Below are 24116 nucleotides of genomic sequence, written 5' to 3' on the forward strand. Positions count from 1 at the left end.
TAACTATTCAGTTTTTTATTTTTGATAGTTACAGATAAATTATTATTTCTTGAATAATAGTTTGTTTTTTTTTGTTTTTTTTTATGATTTTAATTTAACTTTCAACTACTTATAAACATTTTTTTTAATAAAATTATAAAATAAAAAGTTACCATAAAAGAATAAAAATTTTATTTTGATTGGGGAGTTATGCTCTTAGCCCATAACATTACACCCATTCATTTATATTTAATTCTTATTATCTAATTAATATATATATATATATATATATATATATATATATATATATATATATATATATAAAATAATTGAATAAGTTATAAATGTGTTTTTTTTAGATAAAGATAAAAAAAACTCAAGAAGAGTTTTTCATAGTTTTGTCTAAAGTGAGTCAAAAGCTAAGTAAATCTTTCTATAGCTATTTTATACAAATATAAGCATCTACAGTTTAATAATTGTTATAAATTTATTGAGACCAGAGTCTTGTTTTTTTTATTACAGTATGTAAATTCAGATATCCAAAGTATTTTATTATTAAAAATGCAATATCTTTTGATTTTATTTTAATTTTATAGACTATAATGGGAAAAGATTACTACAAAATATTAGGAGTATCTAAAGATGCAACTGAGGCTGAATTAAAAAAAGCATATCGCAAACTTGCCTTAAAATATCATCCTGATAAGAATAAAGCAGAAAATGCAGCTGAAAAATTTAAGGAAATTGCAGAAGCATATGAGGTATTTATTGATTTATTTTTATCTGTTTTGTTGTTAATTAGCTGAAAGTTTTTACCTATGAGCTATTTTAAAATATTCAGCTAGAAAAAATAAACAAATTTAAAGCATACATAAAACTACATATAGACTGTGATCTTATAATTTAACAAGAAAACATTTTTCATGACTTCCCTCTCAAAATTACTTTATTTCTTCCAAAATTGCATTTTAAAGTAGACTGATTCAGAGTTTAAAACCTCTTAAGTTTTTTTCTTTTTTTTTTTGAGAAGTTTTAGGTGGAATTTTGTATTATTGAGTGAATCGATTTTTATCGTGTTAGATAAAATAATGATCTGGATATTGTTTTTAAAAGCCTTCAAGTGAATAAATAATATTAAGATACATTCAATACCTTTTATATATTAGCAATTGTTCATGCATAAGTGAAAAATTATTTTTAATTATTTCCTTTTTATTTATTTCTTTTTTATTTATTTGCAAACTTATTTGTTATGCAAAAACATTAGAATTATTAAAAATTCTATATCATAGATTTAATTGTGTAAAAGCAACCATAAGAAACCACAAAACATCATTATTTGCTGTGAGAAAAAAGGGTTTTTGTTTGAAGGAATTTTTTTCACAAATAGAACTAAATCTTTTTCTTTTTTATTCAAAATCTTGTTAAGGTCATACAACATTTTTATGTTTTATTTATGAACACAAGTTATGTTTTCTAAATATAGTTGAAAACATAACTTGTTTTCAACTATATTGAAACCTAAAAAAGAAATTTAGTAATTCTTAATAATTGAAAAATCATTCTTTGAATTTATGTAAATAAAATTCCATAGTTATATAAAAATATAAGTAAGCAACATTGATAAAGTTTACACTATAATTATAGATATAAGTCGTAGTGTATGGCTAACAAAAATGACAATTTTTTTTAATGTGTTTATTTACTTTTATTTAATAAAGTTGGACTTTATTAATTTATAACTTATGGAATTTTTAATTGGGCCCATTAGTTTGGACGCCTTAACTGGTCAAATGGTATAAGATTTTATCTGGGTATGGCACTGATACATATAAATCAGGGCCGGCATTAAAAAACCCGCGCAATAAAGCACAATAAAATCTCCCTAAAAAAACCAATAAAAATTAAACAATCTGGGTTTTATTGGGTTTTTTTTAAGATGTTTTATAATTTTATGAATTGTTATTACCAACATTAACATTATAACTATTATATTATTAACTTAGTTGTTAACTAAATTATTACTAACTAATATCATTAACTACTATAACCAACAATAACAGCTATCAGAGCAGATTTACTGATATTTAAATCATTTTTTGGAAATACATAATCACAATTTTTATTCAAATATTTTTACTGATTAAGATGTCACTTTTTTATCTTTTATGTTATTCACTTCTCAAGGCTGAGAAGGCCATGATGGCTGAGAAGGCCATGATGGTTGAGGAGGCTACCTTATTGTGGTTACAACCCTCTCTCAACTCTTTAACTCTGAAACATTAACCTTTATCAAGCCTTCCCAGGAAGCGCATGCGGTCGCACACCCTGTTCATTCATGTTTAAAGTAATTTTTTTAGGCACACTGACCAATGCAGCTCACATCTTTAACTTATAAAGTGTTTCAATAATTCGCGGCAAAAAGCTAAACTTATCTACTGAGAAAGAAAAAAAACAATTCTAAATAATAAAATATCAGTTTAATTAAAAAACTAGAAAATTTAATAATCAAAAAAAGAAAGTTTTGATACAACTTTTGTATTCTTTTTTTTAGAGTAGTTGTTGTTTTTAGCTAGCCAATTTTGTACAAGTTGATGAAAAAAACATCTTTTATAACAATTTAACAACAATTGAAAGTTTTGATATGTGATTTATTCACAATTTTTATCAGTCTGTATAATTAAGAAACTAATTTGCTATAGATGCTAGAACTATGAGAAATTTTGTTAATTTTTTTTCTTACATTTATTCGTTTTGGTGTCTTTGCTTTTAAAAATGATTTTGCTATATTTGATGTTTTTTCTCAATATTTATATATAATAGGAAAGTAAAATGATAAATTGCTATTTATTTGTAAAATATATTATATGATTAATAAATTTTGTAATGACAGAATAAATTAAATAAAAGAATAACATGGTGTCTTTTATAAATGTATTTACCGCGTTTGATGCATGTTTGACATTGTTTCTTTTATATTGCCCAATTTCCAACATTAATACAAATTACTAAAGATAATGAACATAACGGGTGCTCTATTTGAAAAAATCTATTTAAAAACTTAAAAAAAGTTTTAAATAGGCTCCTAAAAATTTCGTTAAAAAGTTTCGTTAAAAATTAACAATGCACTAGCCCACAAGCTTTTGAAGCTTTTTCAATAACAATAGTTCATCAGAAAATAAACTATTGGGTTGAAATGCATAATTTGAATAGTCCAGGTAGTGAAAACAACCAAATATTCTATAATTAAATATTATTATTAATGACTTTTTATTTATTTTTTTATATGAAAAACTTGTTTAAAAAAAAAAAATTTTTTTTACAAATAAATTACAATTATTTTTCTCGCTTTTTTGTGCATCGATAAAAACAACCAAGTTAAGCAAAAACATTCGAAAAAAAATTTAAAAATTGTCCATGTTTCTAGCAAAATTATAAAGTATTTTTATCTGCTTTTTTAACTCAACTTGTATCAATTTTGGTAGTGAAAAATAGCAAACGCCCTAAAAAAAAAGAGAAAACAAAAAAATAGTAAAATATTTAGGTATAATATTTTTTTTCACAACATTTTCCTTTTATTTACATTTCAATTTTTTTTAGTTTAATATATTTTGATTTTCTATTTGGTATAGTATTCGTTTCCTTTCTTCGAGTATTGCTGTTTTGTTCTCTCTAGTTTCTTATAGCTTTATTTTGCCGCAAATTCTTAAAACTCTTACTATATGAGAATGTGTTCAAGTTGTCTAAAAAAGTTACTTTAAGCTTGGACCAACAAGGCGTGCGATCGCACACTTCCCAGGAAGGTTTGTTTATAAACAAGTCTGCTAGACGTAAAAGTTTGTTTATTTGAATTTCAAGTTTAAAAAATATTACTTTTAGTAATTTTTTTTCCTAATTAGTTAAGCAAAAGATAGTATTTTATTTGTTATAAAAAGCATATGTTTATAATTAAAACACTGAGTTACTAAAATTGAAAATGCATTTTAAATACTTTAAAAGAGACCTTTTTTCACTTATTATAAGTATAATTTAAAATGTATGCATTTGCATATAAAATTAACTTTAAATATAACTTTGAAATAAACCATGCTTAAACGTTATGATTGCTTTTTGTGCGTGCTTTTTTTTTAATTTTCCTATATATATATATATATATATATATATATATATATATATATATACATATATATGTATATATATATGTATTTATATATATGTATTTACATATATATGTATTTATATATATATATGTATATATATGTATATATATATATGTGTGTGTGTATGTGTATGTGTGTGTGTATATATATATATGAGCAATTCCACTTTTAATTTATGTTACACGCGCAACAACTTTATCAAATATTTGCCTATTTAAACTGTAAATTAAACTTTTAGCTATTTTGTATGAAAGTTGTTAGTCTAAAGAATAAAAAAAGCTAAAAAGTTTTGAATCAAAAAGTTGGCCGAAAAAGGGCAAACTTATTGCTGAAAATGTCACTTAACTTACATTATATGGAAAACAAGGTAAAAAAGTTGCTTCAATTTTTAGGTTTGATTTCTGCAAATCAGTAAAGTGGTTTGTATAAGAAACTTACACTCAGGTCCGGATTTACCTATAGGCAGACTAGGCACTGCCTAGGGCCCCAAGATTCTGGGGGCCCCCAAGCATCAGGAGATCTAATTCCAAAACAAATAAATATTTGAATTGAAAACTTTTGATAAAAAATCAACAATTGTATTGAAAAAAAGTTGAACTTTATATATTGTGAGTTTGCACATAAATGTTCATAATTTCAAATTATTAATTTGAAAAACCTGTTTTTCCTATGGGCACCATCTCTTAAAAATTATTTTAGTAATTTTTTAGTGAAAACATACACCCCTTCCTTGTTTATTCATAATTTGTGAAATTGTAATGTAGGGTATAATCAAATTTTCAAATAGAAATCAAATTTCAACTTAATAAGTTGAAATTTGAATTCTATTTTTACAGAATAAACTAGAAACTTAGATTAAAAATGATTTTTTTAAGTATAGTACAATTCAATAAATTAATGTAAGAATTTAATTAGTGCTTTATTTCATTCATTTCAGCAAAGAAATATAAGAATATTTGACTTTTTCCTTTATTTTAGAAAAAACAAAAAAATGAAGAGAGCTTATGAAAGCGGAGCTCAAAAACGTAAGAAAAAAGCTAAAAAAGATGAGGAAGTCAAAAAATTACCAAAGCCTGATCAGTTTTTCATTAAAGTAAATGAAAATGCTACTGGATTGGAAACAAATAATTTGTCAGCAATCACTGAAACATCAACTCTAGCTTGTTGTGAATCATCTCCAATAAGTACAATAACTTTAAATGTTTTGAGTGCTCAAATTAATAGACAGAGTGATGCCGGACTATGGACTGATTTGTCTAAGGAGGATGTTGAATTAGGGATTCAAAAGAGGCCTGAAGTCTGTCAGAATATAAATGACACATTTTTGGCTCAAAAATTGTATAAATGACACATTGCTCAAAAAACCTTTTCACCAGCAAGAAAGCTAATGGTGAAGAATTTAAACGAGAATGGTTAATATATTCACCATCGCTAGGTAGTATGTTTTGCTTTGTGTGCAAGCTGTTTAGACTTTCTCAATTCGCCCTAACAAGGCATGGATTTAGAGACTGGAAGAATTTGTTTTCATCGTTAAAAAGTCATGAGAATTCACCCGAACATAGAAAAGCTTTGATGAAGTATTTAGAGTGTAAAAATAATTATAGTGTAAAAGTTCAGCTGGACTATGAAATCAGAAAGGAACGAAATTACTGGCGACAAGTTTTGAAACGAGTAGTAGCAGTGATTTGTACTTTAATAGAAAAAAACTTGGCTTTCAGAGGATCCAACGAAAGTTTCAGCAAAGAATCCAATGGCAATTTTATAGGATTACTGGAGCTTATTTTGAAGTTTGACCCATTTCTTTCATGTGGAAAATTATGGAAATGTTGGATCTGGAAAAACTAATTATTTGTCAAAGACTGTTTGTGATGAACTTGTTGCACTGATGGCCAAGAAAGTTTTACAGTCGATTAGCAACGAAGTAAAAAATTCAAAATATTTTGGTTTATCCGTCGATTCTACACCAGACATTAGTCACAAAGATCAGCTTTGTATTATCTTGAGATATGTTGATGATACAACATTTGAACCAATTGAAAGATTTAACAATTTTGTGCAAGTTGAGGATCACTCGGGTGAGAAATTAGCTGAAGTAACCATCAATTTTTTGGATTCAACTCTCAGCTTGGACATATCTAACTGTAGATCACAATCATATGATAACTGAAAAACAAAACAAAAGCTGAAAAATATCAAAGCATTAACAGTTCCATGTTGCGCATGGATGGTGTCCCTGTTTGTACTTTTCGTATGAATTGCCAAGGCCACATTTGGAGCCCTTTGTTATGGCTTAGGGTTTATCAATAGTAACGAGGCAATTGCTTAGGCTTATCAACAGTATACTGAGTACTATCTATGATTTGAGTTAAGTTCTCTAACAAATTTAAAAATGAATAAAGTACCAAAAACTATAAAACACAAAAAACCATGGTCATCATCAAGTTCTCTAAACCTATCATTGACAAATATCTGTGTCTTTAAAGTGATTTTTCTTCTGTTGAGTCTTATCTCTTGCAAAGTTCACCACACCTACTTGGTCTTTGTGAGACTAATTTGAGTATAGCTGTCTCATCTTGTGATCTTAGTGTTGATGATTATCTTCCTTTAGCTTGTAAAGACTGCAATTGTCACATGCTTGCCCTGGGGATTTACATTCGTAAGAATTCACCCATTTGTTAGGAAACTAGGTTTGAATCCACAGACTATTCTTTTATGTGCTTTCGCTTAGCACCACTTCACTCTATTGCCTTTCTCTTTGTTCTATATAGCTCTCCTTCATCTCAAGACTGCACTCTTTTTGATGTTATTTCTGATCATATTAACCAAGCGTTCTCTCTTTATTCATCAGCCAATATTGTTGGTGACTTTAATGCTCATCACACTGAATGGCTTGGCTCTAGTGTCAGTGACTCTGCAGTCATTAAAGCCCACAACTTTTGCCTTTCTCAATCCCTAACTCAAATAGTCAACTTTCCAACTGGCTTTCCAGACAGCCTGAATCATTTACCTTCTCTACTCGACTTATGTCTTGTTTCTGATCCTAGTCAGTGCTCAGTTTCTCCACATTCACCCTTAGGTGCTTCTGATCACAGTTTGATCTCTCTAAAACTGTTATCTTATTCTTCTTCATCATCTCAATCCCCCTATCATCGTACATCTTACAGCTACCTTAAACCTGACTGGGATTTCCGTGATTTTGTTCATGACGGCCCTTGGGTAGATATCTTTCGCCTTCCTGTTGACTTATGTGCTTCCTACATAACTTTGTGGATTCAGACTGGCATGGAATCTTTTATTCCCTCACGACAATTCCAGGTCAAGCCTCACTCAACTCCATGGTTTTCCTCACATTGTGCTGCTTAAATTGCCAATTGAAACCATTACTTCCATATCTATCAGCAAAACAATTCTCCAGAAAACAGACGTCTGTTCATTACTGTTTATGGCTAGAAACCATTGTAAAAAGGTTTTGTCTAATGCCAAAGCCCTCTATTTTCAGGTCATGAAATTTTATTTTTTTCACAAAAATTAGGATCTTGTGATTTCTGGAGAATCTTTAATAGTTTCAATAATAAGGGCAAATCTGTATTTCCATCTCTCTTGTATGGTTCAGACTTTGTCATCTCACCTAAAAACAAAGCTGAATTGTTTGCTAAGAATTTTTCATCAAAATCGTCTTTTGATTCCACTAGTGGCGTTCTATCTGATATTGCTAACAAACAGGTTGATCCATTGCTTGACATTCGTATCACTCCAGCTTTCAATTTCATTCGTATCAGCTCCAGATTCGTATCACTCCTGTATCTAAAGTGATTTCCTGCCTAGACTCTTCTACAGCTTGTGGCCCGGACAACATACTTTTTATAGTCTTGCAGATGTGTTCTCCGGAGCTGTCTTCTATACTTTCAAAACTATTGAACAAATGTTTATCAGAGTCTTGTTTTCCACCCTTCTGGAAAGCGGCATCTGTTATCCCTATTTTCAAAAATTATGGAGAGCAATCTGATGTGTCCAACTACTGTCCCATTAGCCTTCTTCCTAAATTAAGCAAGGTTTTTGAATCTTTAATTAACAAGCACTTAAATTCTCATCTTGAATATAATAACTTACTTTCTGATCATCAATATAGATTTCGATCTTCTCAATCTACAGCTGATTTGCTAACAGTAATAAATGATAGATTTTATTGTGCATTAGATAAAGGTGGAGAGGTTAAGGCCATCACTCTTGACATTTCTAAAGCATTCAATAAAGTTTGGCATGCTGGTTTTCTCCATAAGCTTTCTTATGGTGTATTTGGTAAGACCTTGAGGATTATTGAATCCTTCCTTTCTAATCATAGTATAAAAGTTGTCCTCAATGGACAGCACTCTACTTCTTATTCTGTAATTTCACAGGCTACTCAAGGTTTAATCCTTGGCCCTATACTCATTTTAATTTGCATTAATGATCTTCCAGATATTCTCACATCTAATGTGGCATTGTTTGTTGATGATACTACCATTTATTCTTGTCGTGATAAGAAGCCAACACTCTCTGATTACTTGGAGGGGGCATTTGAGCTTGAAAAGAATCTCACTTCTGCTACAGCACAGGGCTCTCAGTGACTGGTGAACTTTAACTCAAATAAAACTCAATCTTTTTCAGCTAATCGTTATCTCAATAATCTAGATCTTCCTATATTTATGAACAGTAATATACTTAATGAGTCATTTACCCTTCGTCTTCTAGGATTTAACTCTTACCTCCGATCTTTTTTGGAAACCATATGTCAAATCTGTTGCAAAGTTAACATCTGCTAAGGTTGCATCTCTTTATTGAGCTTGACACTTTCTTACTTTGGATTCTATTCTCTATCTCTATAAATCTCAAATCCGGCCTTGTATGGAATACTGTTGCCATATCTGGGGCGGATCTTCTAATGATGCTCTTTCTCTTTTAGACAAGGTGCAAAAACGCATTGTAAGCATAGTTGAACCTGCTCTTGCGCCAACCTTCAACCATTATGACATTGCTGTAATGTTGTTTCTCTTTCTCTTTTCTACAAATACTATAATGAGCACTGCTCTAAAGGGCTAGCGTCTCTTGTGCCATCTACTAAAATTTGTTCTCGTGTTACTTGTCATTGAATTAAGTCTCATCCTTTTTCTGTGACTGTCCCTAAGGGCTTCAAAAGTTCCTATTTGTCTAATTTTTTTCCTTGTACATCAGTACTTTAGATTTCGCTTCCTATGTCTTGCTTTCCTGATTTATATAATTTGCAATCCTTTAAGTTTCCGTCAATCGTAATCTTGCTCTACAATCTTCATGTTTTCTCTTCCAGTAACTTCCAACTCTAATAAGTGGTTGCTTGGAGCCTTGTTGGAAGCAATGATGTTTGGGAAGGAAAAAAAAAATTATCGTTAATTTGCACTCACTCTGCAAATACATGAAATATTGTATTGAAATGATAAAAAATTGAATAAATTTAATAAGCATGTTTGATATAGGGGAGAGTGGTGTATCTCGGAGGTATTTTCAAACTTTTACAAATATTAAAAAAATACTTACAATATGTTTTGTAATAATATATTTTCATTAACTTTATGATATTAGTTACTCTAGGATTTTTTATTAAACATCCAGACATGTTTCTTATCCCTTTTTTTAAGTTTAAAAAACAGCCTATATTACAGCTAAGGTACACTACCAGTGGTGTACCTTGGAGGTATGTATTTTCTATTTTTACTTATAGGATAATTAGATTTCACATCAGAAATAATATTAATCTATCGAGTTAGATTTATATAAGATATATTTCAATTAATACTTATTATAAACTTAAACTAATTTATACTTAGAAGTATTAAAAACTTACAAAAAAAATGTGGATTAAGAAAAGAGTAATTACAAATATCTACATTAAAGTTTAGTAATAATAAGTATTTCACTTTGATTTAGCATTTGGCTACTCTACATTCAGGTAATCAAAGTTAATGTCAAATGAGTTTTTCCAGCTGTCGTGCTGAACCTCCTGTAATAGAAGGATGTGGCAACTAAAAGACCATGTCTAATTTGTCCAACTCGTACACAGTTTTATTATCTCTTTGATAATTCAAGAAAATTATCAAAGAGAAAATAACAATTTGAAAAAAATAATTACTATTTAACAAAGAAATATACACATCATATTATACTAAAGAAATTCTTAATAAACAAAAAAAAATATCATAAGAAACTAATATTACACATTAAAAATGTAATACTTTCATAACAAATATTAGATATAATAGTATTTACAAAATCATGCAAGTTTTTACCTTGATGGTACCACCAAGGTACACAACATTAGCTACCTCCAAGGTACACAGCTACCAAAGTTTTTACAAAACCTTGATTATTTTTTGCCCTATATATAATTTATTAAAAAAATAGTTTCTGTGATTTAACTTGCAATATAAAAAAAAGTTTAACTTGAGTTTTGTTCAAATTTTTGATGCAGCCATTTATTTAAAATTTAATTTTGAGTAAAAAAAAACTGTTTAGAAAGGAAAACTAAATAAACAATTGCAATAAAAATAAGCTGATTTTTTTTTAAGAACAAAAAAAATTTAAATATTGAACAGTATTTAGTAATAGTTTTAAATAGATTTGATGCCCAAGCATTAACTTTAATTTTAATAAACTTAAATATATTTTTTAAATTAAAATTAAATCACATTTTTTTTAAATCTAAATTAATTTATATATTTTTTAATCAAAATAAAATTATATATTTTTATTAAATTAGTTTTAAATTTAATCATCATTTTTTATTAGAATTTAATTATATTTTTGTGATCTTTGCTTCAAGCTTAAAAATACAACAATTACAATAAAATAAAAACATAATAAAAATAAACTTTTAATTTTATTTGAGTTTTTTTCATTAGTAAATAGCACTTATATTAAACTTAATTGTCATTCAAACTTTTGTAACAAATATTTTTACATTAATCTCATTCAAAAGTTAATGTGACTTTTTTTTCAAATTAAGAACTTCTTTTTTCTTACCGCTTATAGAATAATTTAAAAGTTAAAAAATGATAAAAAGTTGCTTAACCAAAATCGCTCACTGCTTACGTAAAGTTGCTTAAGGGGTACATAAATTGCTCTACATGTAACACTTTAAAACAAAGCCTGATATATGTATGTTTGTGTGTATGTGTATATATATATATATATATATATATATATATATATATATATATATATATATATATATATATATATAAATATATATATATATATATATATATATATATATATATATATATATATATATATATATATCAGGGTTCCAGTTAAGTGATTGTGAATTGCAGTATCTGGAAATGCTTCCGGTCTTTAAATTATTAGCTTTTTAAAAACCATAAAACTGTTTTTATCACTTAACTCAATAGCTGTTATGCAATCAAAAATTTTTATTTCGATCTTAAATTATGATATAAAATCTTATTATAAAACCATATTATTATTTTTTTTACTATTATTAAAGAATATTATTTAAGCTATGATATTTTAATTCATTTTATAAAACATCAGATAAAACTAGAAAAATAAAGTATGATAAAGGACAATATAATTATTAAAAAACAACCCATAATCACAACAGTCTTTAGGAATTTATTGGTGATCAAGTATTTAAATAAAAGAAACCATTAAAAAAGATATAAAATTCTTTTATATCTTATTTAATATTTTTTATTAATTCAATGCTCGTAACTCTTTTGAAGGTACACAAAATTAAAAGACAGAGGAGTTTAAAAATATAAAAACTAACTTTTATAGTTATTTTAAAACAAAACAAAAAAACTTTATTAACTTGTTTTAAAATATATATATCTATATATTTTTTTGATTATCATTTTTATTATTAATGAGTTAATTTCTAATTTAAAACATTTAATTTTTTAAATAAATAATTCCTTAATCTTTCCTCCAAACAAAAATCTATATTAATGTTTCATACAATGTGGAAATAGCTTAAGCACAATATTTTATTGATTGATTTTTCATACAATGTTTCATACAATGCACAATTAGCTTTAGCATAGTTTTTTATTGGTTGATTTTTAAATTACTGTGCAAATTTTTCAGATCTTTAGTTGTAATAATTTTTATCTTATTACTTGTTTTTTTATTAATAATCCCTAAATTACCCAGTGATTAAAAAAACAATTATTTTTATTTTTATTATTTAACTTTATCATTTCCGAATATTGCATTTACTTAATTTGAGCCCTGTATATATATAATTGTTATTATATTAGTTAATTTTTTTATAACTATAATAGTGAGCAAATATCGCTCTCAATATTTCTAAAGTCTTTGATAGAGCTCAACATGTCTTCTCCATAAGTTCTCTTCTTACAGCATATCAGGTAACATCTTTAAGAATCTTACCAATGTTAGTGTAAAAGTCTTTCTCGTTGGACTTTTCTTCATTTCCTCTAACTTCTTGGGTTCGTCAAGGTTCTATCCTTGGTCCTATACTTTTTTCAATTTACATTAACGATTTCCCCAAAGTTCTCACATTTAAGATGGAATTCTTGCTGATACTACTTTTTATTCTTGTCTCGATAAGAAGCCAACACTCTCTGATTGCTTGGAGGGGACATTTGAGCTTGAAAAGAATCTAACTTCTGCTACAGCATGGGGCTCTCAATGGCTGGTGAACTTTAACTCAAATAAAACTTAATTTTTTTTTTACTTATTGTTATCACAACAATCTAGACCTTATAGAATTTTTATGAACGGTAATGTACTCAATGACTCATCTACCCTTTGTTTTCTAGGATTAACTCTTATATCTGATCTTTCATGTTAACCATATATCAATTTTTATTGCAAAATTAGTATCTGCTAAGGTTGCATTCAGATTCTTAACAGCATTTCCACAAACATTCTTATTGACTTTTATTGTGACTTTTTTCATATTCTCTCCAAGCTATTTAATATCTCCTTCTTAAATGGAATTTTTCCTGACATTTTAAAATTATCATGTGTCATTCCAGTATATAAAAATGGTTCAAAACTCTCATGTACTAACTATGGACTAACTGTTTAAATAATTTTCAGTTTGGATTTCGATCAAAACACTCTACTTGCCACGCTTTAATAGTTATAATCAAAATAATAATAAAGGCACTGGATACTAGTCATTTCTTTGGTGTTTTTATCGACTTACAAAAAGCGTTCGGTACTGTTAATCATACCATTTTAATTTCTAAACTTGAACATTACAGAATTTGAGGAGTTGCTTGGAATAGATTTCAATCTTATCTTTCAAATCAGAAACAATTTGTTAGCCTTAAAGGTTACAAATCAAATAACAAACACATAGTTTGTGGTGTTCCCCAGGGTTCTATTCTTGGTCCTTTATTGTTTTCGATTTATATTAATGGTCTAAAAAACTCTGTCTGCTTCTCATCAGCCCATTATTAGCTCTTCTAACTGCAATAGATCGTATTTTTTTTGCTTCTTTTGCCAATAGTAAAGATAATAAAAATGGCTGGAAAGCTCAAGGACTTAAAATACCAACATCCTATAGAGGCAACTGTTATGAACTACGCAAACTCAATAAAATTAAAAATTGCAAAAATAAATAACTGGAGAAAGGTTTTCAATTTCTTTTGATGAGTGAACTTCAGATGGAACTAGAAGGTATTTGTGTCTTAATGAACATTGTTCAGACAAATTTTATCATGTAATGATTAAAATAAATGGTTTCTTCAGAAAGAGCAGTTTATATAGTTATTGAAAAGTTAAATGATTTTGGCTTAAATTTGATTAATGATATCTTTGGGTTACTGATGGTGCATCAGTCATGAAAAAAGTGGCACAAGAAATAGAAGTTACCCACCAACTTTGCTATTGCCATGGAATTCATCTTGTGGTCTGTGATGTTTTTTATAAGAAAAAAGGTTCAGCAACAGAAACAACTGGAGAAGAACTATTTATGGAAGAGCTAAATGAAAATCAAGAATCTTGTTCCGACCCTTATGATGAAAATGATAATGAAGAATGCTGGAATGAGGAAAGTTTTGTTGATAAGGAAATGCAATTTAATGGGGGCTATAGTATTATTATATCAAAGGTTCATAAAACTGTCAAACTGTTTAGAAAATCACCACTTAAAAATGATACCCTTCAAAACATTTGTAGATCAGATTTGGGAAAAGAGCTAAGACCTATTTTGGATACTAAAACAAGATGGAATTCTCTAATCAGTATGTTAAAACCATTTTTGGAATTAAAAATGTTATTAGAAAAGCTCTTGTAAATATATTCTGAACAGATTTGATTTTATCAGAAGAAGACATAAAACACATTTCTGATATTTTTCAGGCTCTTTATGTTGTAGAGTTAAGTGTTATGGCGTTGGAAAGGGAGACTTTAATAAAATCTGATAAAATTATTTTATTTTTTTTCACTACAAAATCTTAGAGAATAAAATACTAAAATTGATCAAAAACTATTATATGTAGGCTCTGAGAGAGTTACTGAAAGAAGAAATCATGTTTTTGCTGATTTACTATATGATTAGCTCAAGACGTTCTCATAGGTTTGTTTCTACACAAAGACGTAGAAGCAGCTCCAATATTAAATCTACTTGTGCTGTAGAACCAATAAGAAAAAAAACTTGAACTGAAGAATTAGCAGAAATGATATCAAAAGCTTCAGCAGTAAGAAATAAATGACTAACTAGTAAGTCATATCCTCAAGAGGTTTTAACTTGTATTAAACGAGAAGCACTTGAAAGCACTGGAAAAAGGCCAAACCCCTTAGAAAAAGTATACAATCCTATGCTTAGCATTCCACTATCTTTTATAGAAGCAGAAAGAAGTTTTAGTGCTGCAGGTTTATTTATTACTAAGTTAAGAACTAGTTTAAATGATGACACTGTTAATAACTTATATTTTTTAAGATCATACCTGATAAAAAAAGAGAAATAAAATCATAAGAAGTTGTATTTACTTTTTTTATACTGTCAGAGTTTATTTGTAAAAATTAATCGAAATTAATCGATTAATTTTTCAAAAGTTAATCATTAATCGATTAATTTGAAATACCCATTAATCTACCATCCCTAATAAAAACAAATCTTGCACAAGATTAGTAATATTGAAAACAAAACCTAAAATCCAGAGCTGGGCTAGGCTACCCCACATCCCCAAGGGGGAAGGGCAGCAAATTTAGAAGCCCTTTTGCAAATATAAGGAGCTTCTTTTTTTTTTAATGGTAAAAAAGGGGTTTCCTAAATCTGCCTAACTCAAGGCCAGTGTATAAAGAGTGGCATGTGTGTGTATAGAGTCACTCTACCCTTGACTCCCCTATACCATACATTTTTTTATGTTGGCAAACTAGGATCTTTAGTCAAAATTATTACCTTTTCTATTGGTTAACTGCTGAATTATTGACAATAATGATACCGTATTGTTTTTTTTTGTTTATTTTTTAAAGTTGTTATTTATTCAAAAACATTAGGTTATTAACAAGTACTTTTTAAATGTGATAAATTAGGAAAACGAACATAACTAAGGAATTTTTTTTTTAATTAGTGCATATGTACTTTTAAATTGAATACTTCCCTTTTTCCCCCCATACGCTTTTGTATGCTGTTTGAAGACTGCCCCACCCCCTATGAGCATGCATACTTAATGGACGACCCTAAAGTTTATTTAAATATTTCACCTAAAGCCTATTTAAATATTTTAATAAAAAAAAAAAACTTTTATGCCAAAGGCATATGAGTAACTGCAATTTCAAAGTTATTTTGCTTTTTGTTCTCCTATGAATTAATATAGAAAACTAGCTATTTATTTAAAAACTTTGGCATATATATAATTCTAGCATATATAAAATTCGCTGAATGGTCACACACAAGCAGTGAACGCCTGAGGGAAGAAATGAAGTACATTAGAATAAAGGAGAAACATTTTTTGAACAAAGCATATTTTGAAAGTTGTCAAGACAAAAAATAAAGATTAATAGAGGAATATTTATAATATAAATAAGACAGACAATGCACCTAAACAGTACTAACAATAATAATAAACAATAAATTGTTTTATAAACACTAATATTAACGAAGATACACAAAAAATATGTCACCAAACAAAAAATAAATAAAACAAAAAATTGATTACAAAAATAAAAAGTATGCATACAGCAATGAAAGGCCTCAGAATGGAAAAAAAAAATAATAATGCCAATGTGTAAACATAATTTGTGTAGTGATTAAGTAATAAACATCTCCTCAGAGTCACGTCTATTATTACTGGCGTTTCGATGAGGATCAGTGCTTATAACTAGTTTATCCCGTCAGACAAACATCATCGCCACTTATGCTTTACCCCGCAACTTATGCCTATTCCTGCAGCAAAAAAGGATTCACTACAAATAGCCAAAACCCAACCATACCCATTTGTAAAACACTAATATTTTTTTGATGATATGATATAAAAAGTGTTGATCTACTGCGCAATATAAATAAAAAATAATTAAATAAATCACTTACCATACCACAGGTAGAAAAAATTAAGCACAATAAATATACTAATAAATTTTCCCCTAAGACCATTTAAACCACATAGGTACTTCCAGCACAAATAAACCAAAAATAATCAAATGGCAATATCCCCTATTAAAAACTCTTTTAAAATTAAATAAAATACAATAAAATCTTCAAAAAACTATAACGCTGTCATAGATACTTCATTCGAATTTTGTTAACCAATCTAAAGTGTAAGAAAATGAAGGTAGAAAAAAATAAATATAAATTGCCTGCAAAAATGTAAAGATTTTAAACATGTAGTGAAGGATATAAGAAATTCTCTGAATAATAATAAAAGACAAAAATTGTGTCTATGAAAATTAAAACAAAGCTGAGTAAAGAATATAAGATAATAATAGCATAAAAGTTCCTTGATAATAATAATAATATGAAAATCAGCAGATAAATCATATATTAAAAAATATTGTAATAAGATTAACTAAATACTAAAATAAGACCAGAAAAAAAAAACTTTTATGCAAAAGGCATATGAGTAACTGCAATTTCAAAGTTATTTTGCTTTTCGTTCTCCTATGAATCAATACAGAATCGATTAATAACTAGCTATTTAAATGTTTTTAGAGTTAAATTGTTTAGGAAATTTATGCTAAAGAATTTGTTTTTGTTTTTTAACTCCACCAGCCTTAAATGTTAGAACAATAAAATAAGTATAATCAATAAAAGTGAATAAATAAATAATAGATTGAAATGTAATAATAATAATAAATTCTAAAAGTTATTGACACATTTAAACTTTAAAAATAAAATGTAAAAAATCGTTTGTTGGTTTATGTAGAAAGGGCTATTCTAGAATTTTTATTAAAAGTTTAATAAGTTCGTTAAGATTTATTTTTGAAATTTTTTCCTGTGTTTTTTTTAGTTACTTAAGCTGTAATGCGCAAAGTGTTAAAGTGTTATACATATAAATATTAGGTGAAAATGTTCTAAAAGTTTGATTGCCTGAAAAATGATTTTTCACTTTACTTTTTTTCATTTAATTATTTTATTTATTTAAAATAATTTATGTTGATTGCCAATCTTTAAATAATTATTTTTAGCACTGAGCGAGGTAATCTGATGATTCCTATATATAAATATCAACAATAACTTTTTAGAAAATTATACCATCAATCTATGATTAGTTATCTAGTTTTGATTTTTAAAAAGTTTTAACATTCAGAATAGTGTATGCTGGGAATCGTGTAAGCTGGGAATAGTGTAAGCTAGAAATAGTGTAAACTGGGAATAGTGTAAGCTGGGAATAGTGTATGCTGGAAATAGTGTATGCTGGGAATAGTGTAAGCTGGGAATAGTGTATGCTGGGAATAATGCATGCTGGGAATAGTGTATGCTATTTTTACTTTTAACATTATTAGTTTAACTGTATTATTTAGTTAAAAACAAATAATTTGACTATTAAATACTTTTGTATTTGAATAATTTAAATCTTTTTGATTAAATCTTTTCAAGATTTAATCAGTATTTAGTATTTTTTTAAAAGTTTTTCAATCCTGCTTTAGTTCTAAAATTAAAATATGTTTTTATATTCTAAGGTATTAAATGATTCAAATAAACGCGCTGTATACGATAAGTATGGTGAAGAAGGACTCAAAGGCGGCATTGGTGGTAGTGGTGGAGGTGGTGCTGAGTTTTCTGGGTTTCCTGCTGGTGCAACTTCATTTACATTTGATTCAAGCCATTTTGATCCATTTGATACATTCAAAAATTTCTTTGGTGATGAAGATCCTTTTAAAGGTAGGATTATTCTTTTATGATTACCTTCAAAATTCCACATTTTCATTTAAAGCTTTAAACAGATATATTTAGATGAAGTATAAATAATGTTTTATGACAAAGTCTCTTACCTTTTTCAATTAAAGACAACATCCTTATAGATACATGTTGTCTTTCTTATTAATCCTACAAATAAATTTTATATCATCAATTGTATAATAAAATATTTGATCCACTTTTACATAGTGGAAACAATTATAATTTACTTCCACAAATACAACATTTAATATTTGGTTTCTTAAATAGTAAAAAAAACTATAATTTTTACAAACCACTATCTAAAATTATAAAAATATATAATGCCAATTTTTTCCCAATATTTCTAATTGACTTATAGTGACCAAAAATTTACAGTAGTAAAAAGTGTAGCATAATTTACGTTAATCTGAACAGAATGTTAATATTTTCCATTACACAAAAATGCTATATTTAAATATAGTAGTATATATAAATGCTATATTTAAATATAGTAATATAAATAAGTAATATTTCACAAAACTTATTTTAAGTTACATTGAAATTCATTGGCAAATTTAAAATTTTATAGAAATATTTACAAAGTTTGAAAATCTTCAGTAATAAGAGGTTTAAAAAATAGGAGTATATAGTGATGTACCGGTTGCACATTTGTGATACTAATGCTGATAGACAAAAAAAAAAAGATGCTAATATCAATGAATTAATATTGGTTAATAAATAATTAAAATATTCAAAAATATAAAAGTATAAATTGTTAAATTCTATAAGTTTTCCTCAAAAATAAAAGCATATAATGTTTTGAACTGTTAACTGATCGGACCAGGTAAACAACAATGGTAATATCTGGTAATCTTGGACATAAACCTGATTCAAACACTTAACATTTTATAAGAATCAATATTTTTTATTTCAATTTTAAAAACAAGCAAAGTATTTATAACGCAAAATATTTTCTTAAATTATAATATAATAATTATAACATATTAAAAATAACATTTTCTCAAAATAAAATAAGACACAAACTAACAAATAACAAGAAAAATATTAAGTTTTAATTATTGAAAAAATAGTAATAATAAATCAATTGATGAATAATAATTGACATTTGTGAGTGCACAAATTGTTATATAAAAACATAATCATTTCTCTTGTTCCTGGAGCCTACCTATTTCTTTGTGGAGTAATGAAAAAAGTTGGCTCTTGTGAGGACAAGTTTATACTTTGACAAGTCCTGTTGTGAGGACAATAATTTATTGTCCTGTTGTGAGGACAATAAACTTGTCCTCACAACAGAACAATTATTCACTTTTAACAGAGAATGGAAGACATGATAAAAACTTCTGAGCTATTAATAAACTTGTAATATCATTAAACATTTTAAAAATCGCATTCATTGTTTTCCAGTATTTTAAGTTTAGATCTATCACTATCACAACAGCACACTTCTGTTCACAAATTATTTCAAACATAAATACTTACAATTATATCTTGTTGTGATGTCTTGATTAAACCTGTTTTCAAGCACTTGATACTGAGTTTGATATTTTCAAAAAGTTTTAAAAGGCAGTAATTAAAAATGAGTTACTATGTTGTTGTTTTACAAGTTATTGATATATTTTAATCAGAGGAAATACAACAACAAAATAGGATCAAACAAAACGTCCTTCAACAAAAGTTGTGTATAAAAAGCACAGCTTGTAACCTGCTGTTTTTCCAGCTACCATATTGCCTACATTATCTCTAGCAGCTAGAAGTTGAAATAAAAAATTCACTCAGAACTTTGAATTGCTTTATATACATTTTTAGCAATATGTGCATTAAGTTAACCAACTCAAACTTTTACTTGTTTTTGAAGTCATCGGTTAACCAATGAGCTGCCAAGCTAAGAAATAAGCATTTTCCATCGGTAGTGTCAGTTGTAAATGAAATGGATGAAGCATCATTTAGAGTATTTTTCATATTTTGTCTGACTTTGTTGTATATATTTTGAAATACAGAATTTTTAATGTGTTTTTTTACTTGGAATGCATTAATTAGGACATATATGCAGCAATCTCTAAAATCCAAGATCTACTATAGAAAATAGCTGAATATCAACTGCAGTCATTTCTGCAATATAGTTATGAAATAACTTAGTCCACTTAAATGTTTTAAACAAAGTTTGTTGGGATTGTATTAAGGAAATTGCCTTATATGGCTTGATTTTTATTTTGAAAATATTTTGTTTGTTTTCTGCTTTCTTTTTTCTTTCTTTGTTAAGTTCTTACTCATTTTTTGCTATTTCTTTATGTTACGTATAAATATGCACTCTAAAAAAAAGCAGAAATTTCTACCTTAGGGTAGGATATGTGATATATGCTTGATAAAGTATAATTTTCAGCCTTCTTAGGTAGAAATTTATATTACAAATAGTTATTTGTCATACAATTTTCTACTTTTAAGGTATAATTTTTTACCTTAGAAAGTAGAAAGTCATACCTTACCAAGCCTTCACATGAAGAGCGTGCAAGCTTTGTTTGCCCACGTTTAAAGTAATTTTTTTAGGCAACTTGACCACGTTTTTATATAGTAAGCGTCTTAAGAAATATGCTGTCAAAAAAGCTTTAAGAAACGACAGAGAATAAAGCAGCAAAAAACGAAGAAAGGAACGAATACTATACGAAATAGAATATCTAAATAAAATAGACTAAAAAATTAAAAATAGAAAATTTAAAAAAAAAATAATATACCTTAATACTCAACTGTATTTTTTTTGTGTCGTTTTTTTAAGGGCTTTTTTTAAGGGCTTTTGTTAATTCACCCTGCTAAAATTAATATAAGTCGAGAAAAAAAGCAGATAAGAATATTACGAAAATGGAAAAAATTTTTGATATACAAATTATTCACGACTTTTGTCAGTCAGTATATTAAAGAAATACTTATTTGCGCTAGAAATAGAGACAATTTTAAAATTTGTTTTTCACATATTTTTGCTAAACTTTACTGTTTCTTTCTTTTATTTAATTTCTTCCGTCATTACAAAATTTATTAACTAAATTACTTCATTTATTTGTAAGTTAGTTTTAATTTATTTGTAATTAACCTAAATAGCAATCATATAAAAAAGCAATACATTAAAAAGAAAAAGCAATACATTAATACATATAGGAAATACTATTTAAATAAGTTACTTGTAAATAAAAATAGTTTAACAACAAAAGTAAATTGTATTCAAACCAAATCAATATAAAACATCTCAAAAAAATCCTATGTAATGTATCAAGTTTTAGACCTAATATTTTTTAGTTTGGGTTTGGTTTATTTAAAATAAAACTTCATTTATTTAAAATATTATTTTCATAATGTGGAACAAAATAATTTGTGAGTAATCAGCTGCAAAATTGACAAATCAGTAAAAAAAGATGATCCTGATCGTACAAAAGCTGGCCAATTAAGCCGGTGCCGATGCGATTAATCGGTACATCAATATATATTGAATTTGTGAGTATGAGTGAAAGGAAATCTGAAAAAGTTTTAATTGATTTTGAAAAATCATAAAAAGTTAATTTTGAATTTTGAGGTGGCTGCCTCAGTTAGTTGCCTCAATTGCCATAGCTTTAATTTAATTCTTATTTATCCTAAAGTACAATCTGGACCAAATTTAAAAGAATATGGTATAATGATTTCTATTGTGAAAATTAAAAAAAGTCCAAACTTAAAATAAGTTAAGGTTGGGAAAGCTGATTATCCAAGTTCCAATCACAAGGTTTTTTTTTATTTTTTAAGTTGTTCTTTGCCCTAAAAGTCTTTGTATTCTTGCGTGCTTAATACAAGGAGTTGTAGGAATAAAAGGGTGGTTTTGGAATTCCAGATCTATTAAAGCTTGAGGCGGGTAGGAAAATTTTCGAACAATTAATAAACTTTTCCTCCCGTGTATTGAACACGCGTGAGTAATCGTAATGTTGGGCCTGTAATTTAGTAAATGGTAAGTTTGAGCAACATACCGATGTATTGCATTAACTATAATGAAGTATATTTATGTACAAATGCATGTGTGTGTAGTAACTGTAATCTAATATAATAAAATTGAAATTTTATCTTTAAGATTTTATGTTTGGAGGAAAACGAGGCTTTCCTCGCTCAGGTCAAGCGATGGATGATTTTGGGTTCACTTCTTTGTCAAGGAAGCAACAAGACCCACCTGTTGAACACCAACTTCCTGTTACATTTGAAGAATTACTCACTGGCGTTAGTAAAAAAATGAAAATAACTCGAGATGTTATTGTCCCTGGGACGAATAGTAAACGATCAGAACCAAAGATTCTTGAAGTGAATGTTAAAAAGGGTTGGAAAGAGGGGACTAGAATAACATTTCCAAAAGAAGGTAACCAATCATTAAACAAAACTCCTGCTGATATTGTTTTTGTTATTAAAGACAAACCTCATAGTCGTTTTACAAGAGATAAAGATAACAACTTGTTATATACGGCAAAAATATCTTTGCGTGATGCATTGGTAGGGTGTCATTTTTCTTTAAAACTATTAGACGATCGAGTTATTAATATTGAGATGAAAAATGTGACACCTAGCACAAAAAAAATTGTTAGTGGAGAAGGTCTTCCACTGCCCAAAAACCCTAATCGAAGAGCTGACTTAATTGTGTCTTTTGATATACAATTTCCAACAAATTTAAGTCATCATCAAATGGAAATACTCAAAAGTACTCTTCCACCGTAATTAATTTTAAGTTTCAAAACAATATCTTTTTCTTGGTACGTCATATATATTTGTTTATTTTTAATCTTAGTTGAAAACGCGTTGTTTTTTTTTACATATAAATTCTTTTCTATTTGTAAGTAGATTATTATTATTAAATTATGATGGTAATATCTGGTTATAGATTTTACAAAACAAGGGCCTAATTTACTATTACAGGCTAAAAAGTAAATTAACCTCTAATAGTACATCTTAGAGGTTAATTTACTTTTCTGTCACTATCCGAAAGCGGATAGTGACAGATATTTTTTTTAGAAAAGTTATTTTTGTACAGAAATCAAAAAAATTTCATTACATTTTAAAAAGGTCTCAAAATATGTTTGAATTGTAGGAGTTCAACTCTAAATATTATCCTTTAAGTACTCGAAGAATTTGTTTGATTTATATTAAGTTATTATATTAAGATTTATATAATATTAAGTACCGTTTTACCTGACTTTTTACACGATTTAAAGTTTCATTTCTCATTACCGAAAAAATCATGTAAGTAATACGTAAATTAAAACCACGGAAAAAAATCATTTTTATTGTTTTTTTTTTAATATTTTAACTCTGAATTTGCAATTTAAATAACCCCTGTTAATTATTTGAGAACACAGTGTCTTATTTGAGAACACAGTGTCTTATTTTTAATGAGTCCCACAATAAAAGTAATTGAAATTTTAAAAAATGTTTAGTTGTGTTGGTAAAAACTGTGCTGCAACAAAAAAAAGCCGAGAAAAATGTGAAAAATTAAAAGGGGTTTTTTGGCAGTACTCGTTTGTTGTTTATTATATTTTATTAGTGAGTTTTTATGGTTACAAGTTATTTTTGTTACTAGTAAACTATAAAAGGTGTGACATCTGGTTTCCGTGATCTCTTACTATGTAACT

General features: G+C 27.4%; 1 protein-coding gene across 2 annotated transcripts in view; it reads left to right on the forward strand.

The window, feature by feature from the left end:
- Window positions 1–23357, forward strand: part of LOC101235166 (dnaJ homolog subfamily B member 4) — a 29140-nt gene extending 5783 nt beyond the window's left edge. Inside the window, exons 2-5 of one of the 2 annotated variants that reach the window (XM_065792878.1) lie at window positions 339–386; window positions 576–740; window positions 18270–18471; window positions 22574–23357. In XM_065792878.1, coding sequence (XP_065648950.1) covers window positions 582–740; window positions 18270–18471; window positions 22574–23205 — 993 coding nt within the window. In that variant the 5' untranslated portion in view covers window positions 339–386; window positions 576–581 and the 3' untranslated portion in view covers window positions 23206–23357. Of the gene's footprint in view, window positions 1–338; window positions 403–575; window positions 741–18269; window positions 18472–22573 lie in introns of those variants that run through there. The other variant, XM_065792879.1, reaches the window with a different exon arrangement.
- The last annotated feature ends 759 nt before the right edge of the window (window positions 23358–24116 follow it).

Source organism: Hydra vulgaris, chromosome 03 (assembly GCF_038396675.1).
Source record: "Hydra vulgaris chromosome 03, alternate assembly HydraT2T_AEP".
Taxonomy (NCBI): Eukaryota; Metazoa; Cnidaria; class Hydrozoa; order Anthoathecata; family Hydridae; genus Hydra; species Hydra vulgaris.